This window comes from Leiobunum rupestre, chromosome 4, assembly GCF_980474605.1.
Source record: "Leiobunum rupestre chromosome 4, qqLeiRupe1.1.hap1, whole genome shotgun sequence".
Lineage (NCBI taxonomy): Eukaryota > Metazoa > Arthropoda > Arachnida > Opiliones > Sclerosomatidae > Leiobunum > Leiobunum rupestre.
The window spans coordinates 64,917,454-64,932,227 of NC_143387.1; the positions used below are offsets into that span (position 1 = coordinate 64,917,454).

Consider the following 14,774-nt stretch of genomic DNA (forward strand, 5'->3'; position numbering starts at 1 on the left):
CGCCAAACACTCTCCGAGTAGCTTTTTAAACCATACGCGTTACAAACTGGGCTTACACCAAATATTTTCCGTAACCCATTAAATTTTTTTCATTTTTAGCGAAATTATTAAATCAAAGCCATTTACTATGAATTAAATTAGACAGTTGATAGTGGAAAATATATTCCACGATGTTGGCAATTTTTAGGCTTTGAGTTAGCAAAAATTGATCTCCCCCCAAACCTAAGTGCGAATCGCTACGCCCCTGCGTAATGAACTTTTCACTTTGAACATAAGACGCGGAAATATTTACTTTTATTGTAGTGTTTCTGATGAAAGGCCGTTTCGCCGTTAGAGTTAATCCCTCCGATGGCTGCCACCACAGACTGCTCTTCCAAAGGTCTGTAGGGGATATCCTGAGAGTCACCTATGGTTAGAAAAAATTAAACGTCTCATTTCTAAGACATTTTATTGGAAACTCAACCAAGAATGTATGAAGAAGGTCTGCGTTAGACGGGTTAAGCAACCCCTCGAAAAAGTGTACGGGAAACTTGTAGATTGCGCGGAATAAAGATAACTCCTACAAGTTTTCCCATCGCGTTGTCGAAGAGTGGCTTAACTCATCAATAGCTGTTTCTATAAAATACGTGAGGTCACGTCTAAATGTTTTTTCAATGTCACTAGCATAAGTCTATAAATGGTCCCATAAGTTTGTCACTTTGGGGAATATTTTACTGAGAGCGAGTAACGAAGTGACGTCATCACAAGAAGAAAATCTCCCCCTAGCGAGGCGCTGTCAAAGGCTAGGTGTACAGCTTGATTTCCACTAGCGCGCGTCATAATGTTATTTTCTTTACGCGCGTAAAACCTTTTGAACGTTTCAAAGCTGAGAAACGCGTCGTTGCGCGCCCCAGTGGAAAATAAGCTTGACGCGTGGGCAAGCGGACGCAAAACGTTAACGAAATCCGTAATGCAGTCTGTCTTGTGAATAGCTCTCATTAAAACTTTTGCATGTGAAGAATTGGAAGTGTTACACTTATTTAACAACATTATACACTTATGGTATAGTTATTGAAGATGAGAGAGCGCGCGCTCGAGTCGATAAAGATTTTGGAATTTGAAGTCCACGTGTGAAAAACGCGCGTGACAATAAAGTACTAAAAAACTGAATCCCGTGACGCGGAGAAAAACATTTCACGCTTTGATTTTATTATTGTTAAATTTTAAGAAAACACCTATACACTCTTTTACGAAGTCGGCTATTTCATTACAGGCCTAATTTAAAATAGTACAGGCAAGGGCGCCTGCACGTGCTCATCAGCTCGAGACGTCGCGTGCACTTGACCGCGTGAAGCGGCCTTGCATGCGCTATTTGAAATCAGACCTGTAATAAAATGGCTGATCTCACAAATAAAGATATAAAAGAGTGTATAGCTCTTTCTATAAATAAATATATACGCATACATGTATAAAGAGTGTTATTATTTGGAGCGCGCGCGCTTCCTAATATTTCTGTGTAGAGGGTCTCGCGCGTTTTCGCGCGAGCTCAACGAAAACAAAAATATGCGCGCGCTCTCTAACTACTGTCTGCACCATAGATAAAATAACTTCGTATATAGGTAGGAAACTTCAATGAGGCAAACTGACTCTTACGAGATTGCCCTGACATCTAGTGACTGCGCCAGTTGGCTGTGTTCTCAAGAGCGTAGAACGTTTTGAGAAATTTGAGATCTGAGTTTTGGGAATAAACGTATTTCAAATATACCAGAAATAGCGTTTAAAACAAACTTGAAATCTTAACTGAATGCTATTTCTTTAGTGCTATTTCTTTAATTTGCTCTCAGTTCAAGAAAAAGTACTCTTTATACATATAGCTCGTTTAAGCCTTTGCAATTGGGATTGCGTTACACCAAAGTTCTAGTACGTACTTCGAGTAGTGCGAACTTCACCAAATAATATTATTCGGGTCCCGCCACCAGATGTCGGCCAAAATTCTGGCGCCACTTCTACAACATGAAGTTTCCTATCTATATACGAAGTTATTTTATCTATGGTCTGCACGATGAATCTAACGTAATCACGTGACCTCTCGTATTTTAAAGAGCTATTGAGACGATCCGAGGGCATCGTGGTCGAGGTTTTCCTCGGCGCGAGAGGGGGGAAGGGAAAACGTCCGCGATGATTTGATAACGTAATCATTATCCCAAATTATAAATAAATACAATCTAGGTGACGAAATGAAAAATAGCATACCAGTATTGAGAGCCCGTTTGTAGGTGATTTTCAATAATCCGTCTTGTTCCTGATAGGAAATCAGTTGCACGTCGTTGTGTCCCCGCAGTTTGCTGTCGGGACAAGCCCCGTTCTCGCCGGAGCACTAAAGGAAATATAGCTATCACGTTTCTAGTCAAGGACGCAATTCACCTATGCATTTTTGTCGAGGGAGAAGATCCTTTCACAGGGGTAGCGCCATTAGAGACCAATTTTTAAGTCCCCGAAGTCTTACTAGATGGCGCCAACAGTCTACAAACTAGATATTTAAATATACAGGGTGTTTCAAAAGGTTATGCAAAAATTTAATGAAAAGTATTACAAGATGGCGCCAATAGTTTAGACAAAAAATTTTAAAGTATCTAAAATTCCTGAAAATTAGTAATTTGCTTTTTAACATAAAACACCGCTTTAAATATAGAAGTTATTTGCGTATTTATTCCATTCCCACCAAAATATGTTAATTTAGCGCCATCTAGTACAAATAAAATCATTAAAATCGAACCTCTAATGGCTATATCTTTATACAGGGAGTTTCAAAAGGTTATGCAAAACTTTTAAGGAGTTGTAGGGCGTGAGTTGAGAAGTATGCCTGTTTTTCCCCCATTTTCCTACGATGACTTAAAAGAGCTTCAAAGTGTGACCTACTAGCCCCTGGAAGTAGGCTGCGACATAACCAGGCAGCAGGGAAACACATTTTCCTACTTCGTTCTTCTGTGTTTAATTAAACTCCTTGCACATTTCTTATTTACTCATTTGTTTTTTGTTATTTATCTCAATTCCCACGCATTCGAATATTCATCGTTCCCCTGAAATTGCATTTCCCTGCTGCTAGGTTTTGCGCTTGTTGCAGCCTACTTCCAGGGGCTAGTAGGCCACACTTTGAAGCTCTCTGGCGCTCTTTTAACTCATCGTAGGAAAATGGGGGAAAAACAGGCATACCTCTCAACTCACCCCCTACAACTCCTTAAAAATTTTGCATCACCTTTTGAAACACGTTGAAAACTTCCATAAAATCCCGGCCACCTGAATTAATGGCTTTAAAAGTCGCTTGATGCCTAACTGATTATTACTTATTATTTAAAATCCCAATCAAAGTGAAATATAAAGTTACTGCTACTGCGACTGGACTTCCAAATGCCCAAATTGCCATGAAAGTTCTGGCAGCATTGTTCAGCACAGTGGCATACCCGAGGGAGGGACATAGGAAGTATTATTTAACAAACCGAGAAAAATATAAATTTTTTGTGTTCTTTTCTATAAAAATATTTTCTGAGTTGAAATTTTGTAATAGCTCGGTAAATATTTATTCCCATCCCGCCAAAAAGTTTAAAGTGGTGCCATCTAGTATAAATAAAAGCTTTAAAACTGAAACCTCTACGAATTTCGATCTAAATGTTTGTTTCCCTGTGAGCAATTTGTGAATAGACAGGGTTCGTACAGAATTTCCGGAATTCAATTCCCTGAAATTTCCAGGTTTTCCCTGACCAAATTGCCAAAGTTTCCCTGACCATTTTTGTTGAATAAATGAATGGTTTGAGATAAAAATATTTACTTTCAAAAATTTATTTGGCTTATTTTTTTGGGGTCATTTTCAAATTCCCTGACTTTTCAATGACATTTTTTAATCATTTTAAAATTCCCTGACTTTTCCCTGACATTTTTTAATCATTTTCAAAATCCTTGACTTTTCCCCGACATTTTTTAATCATTTTCAAATTCCCTGACATTTCTCTGACCTTTTCGAAACATTTTAAAATTCCCCGACTTTTCCAGATTTTCCGGGTAGTGTACGAACCCTGATAGATCTACATAAATTACCTGGGACTTAGCTGTGAGTAAATAGTCATCAGCCTTAGCAGTTCCGCTCTTGCTGTCAAAAAACGCCACGACGACGTCGGATCCAATCATCTTGGCGTCGTCAGAATCCCCGCTCAATCCGAAAGACAGATACTGGTCGTGGTCAACTTTTCCTTGCAGTTGAAAATAGATATCATTGCCGACGACGGACCACCAAACTTGCATTTTATCCTCGAAAACCTCTTCGCAATTATCTAATTGCAAATTCTAACCGAGATACGAAGCAAAGTATTATTGAAGTACCAACATCCTTTTATGGAGAGGTCGGCGCACACTTAGTTTTTTAGCGAAACTCGTTCGTCAGTTTGAGGTTGGACTGCTATTTGGCGCCATCTATACACAGATTTACATATAAAAACTATATAAAACAAATTATCTTAATCTATCAATATATTTCTTCAACCTACTTAATTATTATTTATTATTATATAAACCAATATAATAATTAATAATATTCAGTAGATGGCGATAAAAATAATTATTTCCACTATACGTTGTTAGATGGCGTGACGACGCACAGTGATTTATTTTTCGCCTCTATGTAATTCCAATATTAGATTACTCTCGTGACAAACGCGTTGCAATTCGCTAAAGGGCAGTACACCGACCTCTCCTGGTAGGACTATGAAAGCAGCTGGACTTACTGTGGCTTGCAGGGCTTGCATATCGGCGGGAACGTTCAAACTATCGTCATTCGGTATTCTAATGTGTCCGAAGTTTTCCGTAAACTTAATGCAGTACAGAGAGAGCCAGTCAATGTCGAAGACTGTCAAATCCCCGGGCAGTCTGATGGTGACGTCTTTACCATCGTAAGCTTTCAATTTATTCAAGCTGAAACGTTTAAAAGTTTAATATTAAACAGTTTTAAATATTCAAGGAAAAACACGCGTTCGGGAGTAGCGGTTTGGAATGGTTGGTTTGAAGTCGGATTCATTTTCTCCTGGCGCCATCTGTATACGGGAAAATACCCCATATAATAATAATAATATTAATAGTCATCTAGCGACTTTTATTATCTATAATTCCGGTGAGCGGGTTATGACGCGTAGGATTGTGGTGGCAAGCCCTTTAACAGTTCCCTACCGTTATCAAAATGTTTTGAAAATAGGAAACTGAAGTACTCGGGGAAACCCCTTTAACCAGTGGGGAGATAACTTGCAAACTATACGCGAAAGGAGTTGTTCCTAGTATGAACCCAGTGACACGCATAAGCTGGGGTCGAACCCGGTTCCTTTTGCTGAGAGTTTAAAGAACTATCCACTCCGCCACCTCAACTATAGCTGGGTATAGTTCTTTATTTAGAATACAGATGGCGCTAGGTAAGAATGAACCCGATTTGAACGCAGCCCGCTTGTAGAGCTAACCTCCCCACCAATCCGCCATGGATTAAATAACTAGCTTCGCTCATGGGCCAAATAATGATAAATCCAGGACATGACTATGTCAAAAACCCGTCCAATAGCGCTAACACTCGACCACTATTGCCCCCTATAGGGATAAACGCGCGATCGGGGACCTACGTCATTTTGGGGGCCAATATTTTAAGGATAGTTTTCAAAATTAATAAACATGGTCGTCGTAGTAAATATCCTGGAATATTTATTCACAACTATCATATTGAGTGTAGTTATTAAAGTACTTATTTTTATACATACTTTGTTCATAATTAGTTATAATATATATAATAATCAGCTAGGCTAATACTCAAGGCACTCATCAAGTGACTTTTAAAGCCATTAATTCAGGTGGCCGTGTTACAATGCGTAGGAGGGTGGTGGCAAGCCCTTCATGGCACGCGAGCCAACATCTCCCTACACCAGCTATTACCGTTAAACCTCTACAAGTTTTTATGTAATGGGAAACCGAAGAACTCAGAGGTAAACCCCTTTAACCAGCGGGGAGAGAACTTGCAAACTCAACGCAGAAGGAGTTGTTCCGAGTTTTCACCCAGTGCCACAAGCTAAGATCAAACCCGGCTCATCTTGCTGCGAGGCGAAAAGGCTAACCATTCCTCCACCCCACCCTATATAACACAATAATTATATAATTATATAATATTAAACATATACTTTCCTGGAATCGTTAAAATTAATCTAAAAATTAGGGGCCAAATATGGCAGGATTTTCGAATTACAATGGCCACTTACTTCCGAATTACGACTTAGTCAACACAGGATGGCGTTCGGGAAACCAGAAATTTCTGCTTGATTTTTCTCCCAATTTTTTTTATTTACCCCCCCATACTAAAAGAGCCGCCTGTATCTTTAACTAATCATTATTTGGCTAACATCCCCCAATTATTCATTCCCCCACTCCTTCGACCCCTTCTCTAGCCAAGGGCAACCGGATATGAGTTTGTAGCGCCACCTATTTTTTGTTTTAAAATATCGCCCGAGTTTGTCGTATTCCTCTGCTATTTTTGGGAATATCACAAGCGCGCCGGTTTGTTCGAATCCGGATAGAACTATAAAAAATATTAACTTCCGTTTTGCAATCAGGCGCCGCCAGGTGGCTACGTTACAGGGTATTTTTTGCGTTTTTTCGCATCCTCGACAATTTAATCCACGAATCCGCTATTCCTGAACGTTTTATAATAAATTCGCAACAATCAAATACCTTCCATTTTCGTCGGGTACTTTAACGCCTTTAGCGTTAGGATTGGTGCCCATCCCGACCAAAAAGAACGCGTCTGTACCAACAGAAAACAATATTAATACTGTTTCAATTTAAATTGTTGACCGAGCGAGTGGAAACTAACTATAGGTCTCGAAATACCTCTGCGTATCTTTTGTGTTGACGCGATAGCTAACACTGGTGTAATTAAGTAAAACATTTTTCGAAAAACGTCAGTAAAACCAGAAGTAAATGAACCGAAGTTATAGGAGAGGGCCAAAAATTTAACAGGCATTTTCCTTAACGTGGGGAGATGAAACTCCCGCCCAAAATTGCACTAGGGAATTGTGGGTATCCACATTCAATATACCCGTCATCCCCTACTAGTCGATAGATGGCGATAGTGGAGCTATGAAGGCGCGAACAGACTTGGAAATAGCGGGAGTCCTGGGGCCAATGGCTCTTAAAAAAAATCAGGGGGCCCTTAAAATAAATCATTCGAGAGGGGGTTGGGGGCCACCGGGACCCCCAAATTTATTCAAAATAGTTATAAAAAACCTCACGGAAACTTGGGAAATATTTATTTACGCTGTCTCAGAAACACTGTTTTCATACCCTAGTCGAGAGTGAAATCTAGCGTTAAAGTTAACGTTTTAAAGGCAATAAATGTTTGCGTAAGTAACGTAACGAATTTTTATTCTCCCTATTTTTAAAATGTTTCCCCCATTTCACACCCCCCTAGGCCAGTGGCCCTCAATAAAAATAAACTTCAGGGGGTCCAGGAGACCGTAGGGCCCCCGTTAAAACTATCACTATTTCCAAGTCTGGGCGCGAAATATGAAAACGTTGATTAAAGGGAGATGCGCTTAGTATGAGAGATATAGCGGTCTGATAACTTCGGTTCATTTACTTCTGGTAAAACCTTTAAAAAATTTAATTTCAAAATAGAGGGTTTCTAAAAATGTGGGTTTTAAGTTTGATAAAAGTTTCTTGATCGTTTGACTAAATTAAAATTGGAACGATCTATACTATTCGTACTCGCTCGGCCAACTAGTTAAACTAAATATTAGTAAAATAATAAGTAACATAATTCCATAAGTATGACACTAACTAGTCTTCCAAGGAATTTTACTCTAAGACTGATTATGATTAGTATACATCCAGGGTGCGTCAGACTGATGCTTTATTATGTTACTTATGGTAATGAATATACCAGGTCCAGCTCCGTCGTAATGCAGTTGATTAATAAGAATGGTCTTGCTGTCTTTGACGATGACGGGTCCCGATCGAACCTGGTGGGCGTAATTGGGGATTCGTCCAATTTCTTGTTCTCTCGGGGCTTGGAAATTGTCCGGAATGGTCACGAAGCCGAAATTTTCCTACATTAAATAAAATGATTTGGCCATTGAATTGGTAATAGTACCGCTAGAATGCCAATTTCAATCTGCCTTCCGCGAAAAAATTTTTGAAAAATTGAGAACTCTATCATTTGTTGGTGGCGCCTAGGAGCAACAAACACAACACCCCACATAAGGAGAACGCAACCCGTCAAAAGTCGTGCATTTTCTTGCGTACGTTTTTCATTGGCTAGTCGCTTTAGCGCCTGCTGCCGTTGGAAGGGGAAAATTCGGAAATTGTCTTCCCCCCCGCCCGTAAAACGTTCAGCGTAAAGGCTCGTGACGCCCGTCCAATGAAATTCGTACACAACCCTTCGTTAGCGTGATTAAAGGCTAGCTGCGTTCTCCTTGTGTTTGTGGCTCCTAGGTGGCGCCATTCACTGTTAGCGGCGGGAATTATATCCAATACAATTGAATTAATAGTACTAGTATACTTTGAAAGTGATAGATGGCGCCACCCGTATAATGATAGAGTTGACGGCTGAATGCGCCGACTCGAAATTTCAGAATTTGTTTCGCGAAACCACGGCTCCCGAACGCGCCTTTGTCATTCTATCGGTATTATTACCAATTAGCCTTTTCAGTTTACATAGAGCCACATAGCGGCCAATGTGAGAAGCTCATAAACTGCTGGATTTTCGTCTGCTAAACAGAAGCTTTGAATTCATCTTTTGCTTAGCAGACGAAAATCCAGCAGTTTTTTAGCTTCTGGCGTTGGCCGCTACGTGGCTCGATGAAAACTGAAAAGGCTAATTCAATGGATTTGGCTAGCTCCGACGATATTGAGACCACTTCAAACTTACGCTAAATTTGCGACACCAAACAGCCAGCCATTTGATGTCCCTGATAGTCCTACCCTGGGGCAAAGTGATCAGGATGTTCCGGTTTTCGTAGGCCCTGAGCACGTTGATTGTTCCAAGTTCGTCCGGAACTATGAAACCTTCCGGCGACGGATTGTACGACGAACCAGTCCAGAAGAAAGTATCTGAAGTTACAAAATTCAACGCGGGATTATGTCGGTGGCGTACTTGTTTTAAGAACTGGCAAATTTTTAGAAACAAGTTGGTAAGGTAAAAATGTACTACAACTCTTCATTTTGGTCAAACTGAAAAAGAAGAGTTTGACCGATCAATAAATTAAACACGGGACTATGTTGGTGGCCAACTTGTTAGATTTGGAAATTTTTTGGAAAGATGGTTAAAGGGGAACGGTCAAGCTTTAACCAGTTAGATAGCCCTATAGCCCGTTAAAAAACTAAAATTTATGGCGAAAACCGCGTAAAAAAATATTAAGTGGTTAATTTTTAATAAAATAAAGAAATTTCGGGAAATTGAAAAGCGCGCGTCCGCCGCGACACCTGGTGAGAGATCGGTGAGACAGAAAGCGCGCGCTGCTGAAGACGCGAAAAATTGTTTTGCACGCGCGGCGCGTTCCAGTTATACGAGACCTAAGCCTGAATGGCGCGATTTTAAAAGTTAGGAAATTGCTGCTGGCGCTGTTGATACACCTTAAGATGGCGGCGAAAATTCCAACCCAAATTTTTGGCGTTATTTTGCGTTTCAACTTTTTAGACCAAAAACTATTCTTTCAAGACAAAATAAGGTACGTGTAAGTATATTGAACGTCTTGTTGATCTTTTGATATGCAAATAAGGTGATATTTGGAAAAGCTTGGCCGTTCCCCTTTAAGTAAACATGGATTAAACACTAAAGGATGTTCCACGGGCGAAAAAACGTAAAAATACTCTGTAACCTTGCCACCTAGCGGCTCGAGACCGCAAACCGGAAATTGTTTTCTATCCAGGGGCAAACAAACGGGATTGCAATGATACTTCGTCTATATACTTTCCAAAGATCTTTATTTTAGGATTTGATGCTTTGCAGTTTCAAGTTTTCAACCTTTTCACTATTTACTATTTGTAATTTTAAAAGAAATTGAAGATTGATAAAAGAAGCGTGTTTTGATCCATGTGGTTATAATCTTCAACTAAAAGAGCAGACGAAAATCATGAAGTTCCAAAATTATTAAAAAAAAATACGAGATGGCGCTACAAAATCATATCCGGTGCCCCTAGGGGAGTTAAGCGCGGGGGGAGGAAACACGTTACGACCGAGCCAACGCGAACTCGGCATTGAAATCTTAGCTCGTGGAACATCCTTTAATGTTTAATCCATGAAGTAAACATGCACTACAACTATTAATTTTTTGTTCACGCAAAATGAGAGTTTGAACCGTCAATAAATAAGGTTTTATTAACGTAAGTACGTTAGTTTCTACCACGAAGTGTCTGAAGTTAGATCTCAAAACCGAGATTACGTTGGCGGCTAACTTGTTGCAAGAACTGTAACATTTTTAGAAACAAGTTGTTTAGGTAAAAATGTACTACAACTCTTAATTTTGGTTTAGATAAATTATCCTCTTAGAAACGTGAATAGTTTTGTTAAAATTCAGGCGATGCGACATCTATTGTCAATTTCTGTAAATTAGCATTTAGTTAAAATATTAAATATTTCAGTAATTTTTAGAAATAAGAGGAATATAGTTAGGGGCTGTTCACAAATTACGTAACGCAGAAAAACCACTTTTTGGACTCCCCCCTCCCCCTCGTAACAAAAAGTAACAAATGGAAAGACCCCTCTTCTCAAATTACGTAACAAATATCGACCCCCCCCCCCCTTATATAATTTTAGTACGTAACAACTAAAATGCTGGCTATAAAGTACAATAAGATCAGGTACTACATTTTATTTGTAATTTACATTTGAAATTACAACTGTTTTTTTATGCAACACTTTAATACCCACGGGTTTTATTGTGGTGTCTTATGGGGGAACGCTTTTCCGTAAGCAGATATGAGGGACATAAATTGTCCATTTTTAACAATGAAAAATCAATCTAAACTGAGGAAAAAATTAAAACCTTTAAAATTTACGTGGTAGATCCGGACTAATCGTTCTCGCACCTTTGTTCATCCCTCTAGCAGGGGGAAATTGGCGAAACTGTAGATCAAGGTCATATGAAATTCTTTTAAACGTGAGTAAGCCAATGAAAATGCTTATGTTTTTAATAATTGCGACTGTTTCTGAAAGTTATGAAAATTTTATTCTACGATGTTAAAAATAAGATGTGTTACGTAACATTTTAGTCGACCCTCCCTCCCCCCACGTAACAATTCGTAACGCTTGAACCAACCCCCTACCGCGTTACGTAATTTGTGAACAGCCCCTTATTATAAAATATAATATTAAATAGCTTGTTGAAATGTTGCCCTGGAATAGTTCAGCCAATGCCTAAGAATGAGTTCCTAAGCTCTTTAGTGGGAGAGAAAACGGATCCACAGCTGAAGCGGGGAGGCAACATTTCAACAAGATGGCCAAGGTTATTTTATAAAAAGAACTATTAAATTCTTAATATTATATTAGATTTAATCAATATATTAAAATTATTTTATTATAATTCTATAAATATTAAATAACTTACGAACTATTACGAATAATTATTTTGAAAATGCACCTTAATAGTTTACATTAACGGGCAATGATGGCGCCACTGAAATGTATATATTGTTAGATGCAGAGTATGAAGTGTGGCGTACCGAGTCCCGTTGGACATAAGTGGTCTCTACGAAAAACGAAAGCCAACTTACCAGGAGCAGCTCCATCGTAATTGAAGTTTTCAATGAAGAAGGAGTACTGGTTGACAGCGTAGACTGTTCCTTGGACGCCATGTTGGGTGTTGCGCAGCTCTCCGATCTTCTTGCCCTTGTAACGGGGCAGTTGGGTTCCTCCGGAGCCTCGCAACGCGGTCATGGGCGCCGGAATAACCGGAGGGACGTTCAACTTCCTGTGATCGAAGGTCACGTGCCCGAAATTCTCCGTATAGCGGATGCAGTACATGGACAACCAGTTGATGTTGAACACGGTCAAGTCACCCGGAAGGGTCAAGGTCACCGTATCCCCTCTGAAACCTTTTTTTATTCGGTGGCCATCACTAAAATTAAATGATCGGTATAAGAATACACCGAGGTACCTAAGAAGTAGATACGAAGGTGCTATCAGAGGCTAATACTATCTTGGTGGGATGGTGGAGTGGTTAGCACTTTCGCCTCGCAGCAGGAGGAGCCGGGCAAGATACAGGCTTTGTGGTACTGGGTGCAAACACGGAACAACTCCTAACCCGGTTATATGAATTAAAGGCATTAAAAATCGCTAGATGACTTGGGCCTAGGGTGGTGCCTTGGGTATTATTAGCCTAGCTGATTATTATTATTAAGAAGAGTCTACGGGAGTAGGGATCCGGTGGTGATTTCGACGGGCCGCTATATCCTAGCCCTCGGAGTAAGCGTTATTTTCGCCTGGCGCCATCTCTACGCGCATTAGGTAACTAAATTTTTTTGTTTACCTTGCCTGAGAAAACTGGTGTTTTTATAAATCAACGTGGCCTTCTTGTTGAATGTAGCTACTACGTCACAACTTTAACTTTAGTCATATTTCGAGCGCGCGCTGAGGGTGCGATAAACCGCGGATTTTCACGCGCGCGTCAAAACTATTCTAACATTAAAGCGATGACATCGTGACGTAAGAGCAACATAAAAACAAGATCGGCTAGTGTAGCTGAATTTATAAAACTAGTGGCCCGACCTCGGAGTCAGGGTTATTTTCGCCGGGCGCCATCTCTACGCGCATTAGGCAACTACAATTTTTGTATTTTCCTTTAGTTGACTCGTTTCGAGATGGCGCGAATGGTTTTATTTCTGCAAGATGCTATTGCCCACATTCTAAAGTACCTTATTTGAATTCTGCGTATCTTACCCTTCTCCTTCGAAAGGAACTTTGACGGCGTCTTCGTGCGTTGGGGAGCTCCCGTTTCCAACCAGAAAGAATGCGTCTGTAATTATGCAACCAGTTAAATTTAGTTATTACTAACAGAAGTATATAACTCGTCTCTTAGAGATAAGTACCCCGCTCCTAATATTGCTTTGTTTGAAACATGTACCTTAGCTGATTTTTCAAAAAAAGTTTCGCCAGAAAAAATAGTGCGCGGAGAAATCTATTATATCATGATTTCCTAAAACTATTACATCGATAAAATACGGGTTTTAACTAAATATCCTTTGTACATTTTACACACGGCACATTTTGAGAAGCGGATTAGCCAAAGATGCCCCTAACGATTTTTTAGACGTACCTTCGTAAAAATACCAAACGAACTTTTTGCACTTTACCCGTAACCAAATGTGGCGCCCTCTATTTTTCATATTTTCATAGAATTTCAAAATATTAATAGATGGCGCTTCAGTTTGGTATAGCGCTTTACTAAAGGTATAAGACTTATAATTAGTCCAAATTTGGGTATGTATTGTGATGACTTTAGGCCGGCAAGATGGAATTTTCCATAAATTGTAAAACCTACTAAAATTGGTATACAAATTTCTAAAATGTACTTTTGTACTTGGTATTTGAAATAGTATCGAAAAAAGTACAATTGTACCAATTATTTTCAATTAACAATTGTAAATTATTTTCAATTAATAACTTAATGAATTGATTAATAATTAGTCAAGCTAGCGATATCCTAGAAACTGTAGTCTGCTAAATGGTTGTTTAGCAATTAATCTAGAGATGGCGGTAATGTAATTACAAGATTTTATCTGCTATAACAGGAATTTACATTAGGTTGAATCTCTAGAATAATTTTTCCAACCTAAGCAATGAGATGAACCTGCAGGTACGTGCTTCACTTTATCGGCTTGGTAAGATCTAGGAGGATTCAAGTGTATTTTATTCCCCCAACCAATACCTCGCGGTTCGTCTACGGCTGTCGCTGGGGGAGTAAAACCCTTGGACAAAACGTTTTTAGCGCCACCTACCAAGCTTCAGGGTAACCTAGGAGTTACCAAAACATTCGTCAGCTAGACAGTTCACTAGATGGCTCCGTTGTAGTTTTATGTCCAAAGGTTTGAGGCTTTGAGCAGCCTCTCCCGTGGCCCCCCGAATTCCTCTCCAGGTACACTTGAATCTTCCTAGGTAAGAGACCAGATGAACGTGTTGGGGCCTCTAAGTCTAGTTTGATTTTGGGACCCGTTTTGCACCTCGAATGTTACAATGTTAACTTTTGCGCCCCCCCTCCTGAGGACTGTAGTCAGATTATTTTCTGGGCCCAGGGCCAATTATGCAATTGAAATTTTTAAGGGAGGAGGAACACACTGGGGAAGTTGGCCCTTGTCTCAGATAAACGTTGTGATATCTGAACCATTAATATAATCGTGATATTTCATATATCAAATTATCGGCATTTACGCTCAGACATTATCAGATCAGTTGATTGGGTCACTAAGCAAACCAGATAATTTAAATCCGATACTAATCCGAGCAGATCTCAGTTTTCGATTTTACAAGTACCTCCCGATTAAATTTCATTAGAAATTTAATTACTTTATTTTTATTATACAAGATACGGTATATCTATAACTGTTCCGCTAACTGAATCTGATGAGATTAATGATAGTTCAGATTGTTTACTTGGGATAACGAATCAGATACAATTTGAAATCAGATTGCTGACTGAGGGGAAATATAAAAGATTAACCTGATCTGACTAACTGATTATCTTCAGATATCTGAAAATTACGATCTGATCAGTTGCTAGTTGGAA

The 14,774-nt window shown here is 39.5% G+C and overlaps 1 protein-coding gene across 1 annotated transcript in view; it reads right to left on the reverse strand.

The window, feature by feature from the left end:
* Nucleotides 1–14,774, reverse strand: part of LOC149948760 (protein Skeletor, isoforms B/C-like) — a 67,982-nt gene that overhangs the window by 42,067 nt on the left and 11,141 nt on the right. Inside the window, exons 7-15 of the mRNA XM_090173897.1 lie at nt 12,932–13,007; nt 11,767–12,110; nt 8,924–9,105; nt 7,937–8,102; nt 6,727–6,799; nt 4,755–4,941; nt 4,072–4,317; nt 2,233–2,356; nt 293–406 (exon numbers count right to left, since the gene is read on the reverse strand). Coding sequence (XP_090030023.1) covers nt 293–406; nt 2,233–2,356; nt 4,072–4,317; nt 4,755–4,941; nt 6,727–6,799; nt 7,937–8,102; nt 8,924–9,105; nt 11,767–12,110; nt 12,932–13,007 — 1,512 coding nt within the window. The remainder of the gene's footprint in view (nt 1–292; nt 407–2,232; nt 2,357–4,071; nt 4,318–4,754; nt 4,942–6,726; nt 6,800–7,936; nt 8,103–8,923; nt 9,106–11,766; nt 12,111–12,931; nt 13,008–14,774) is intronic.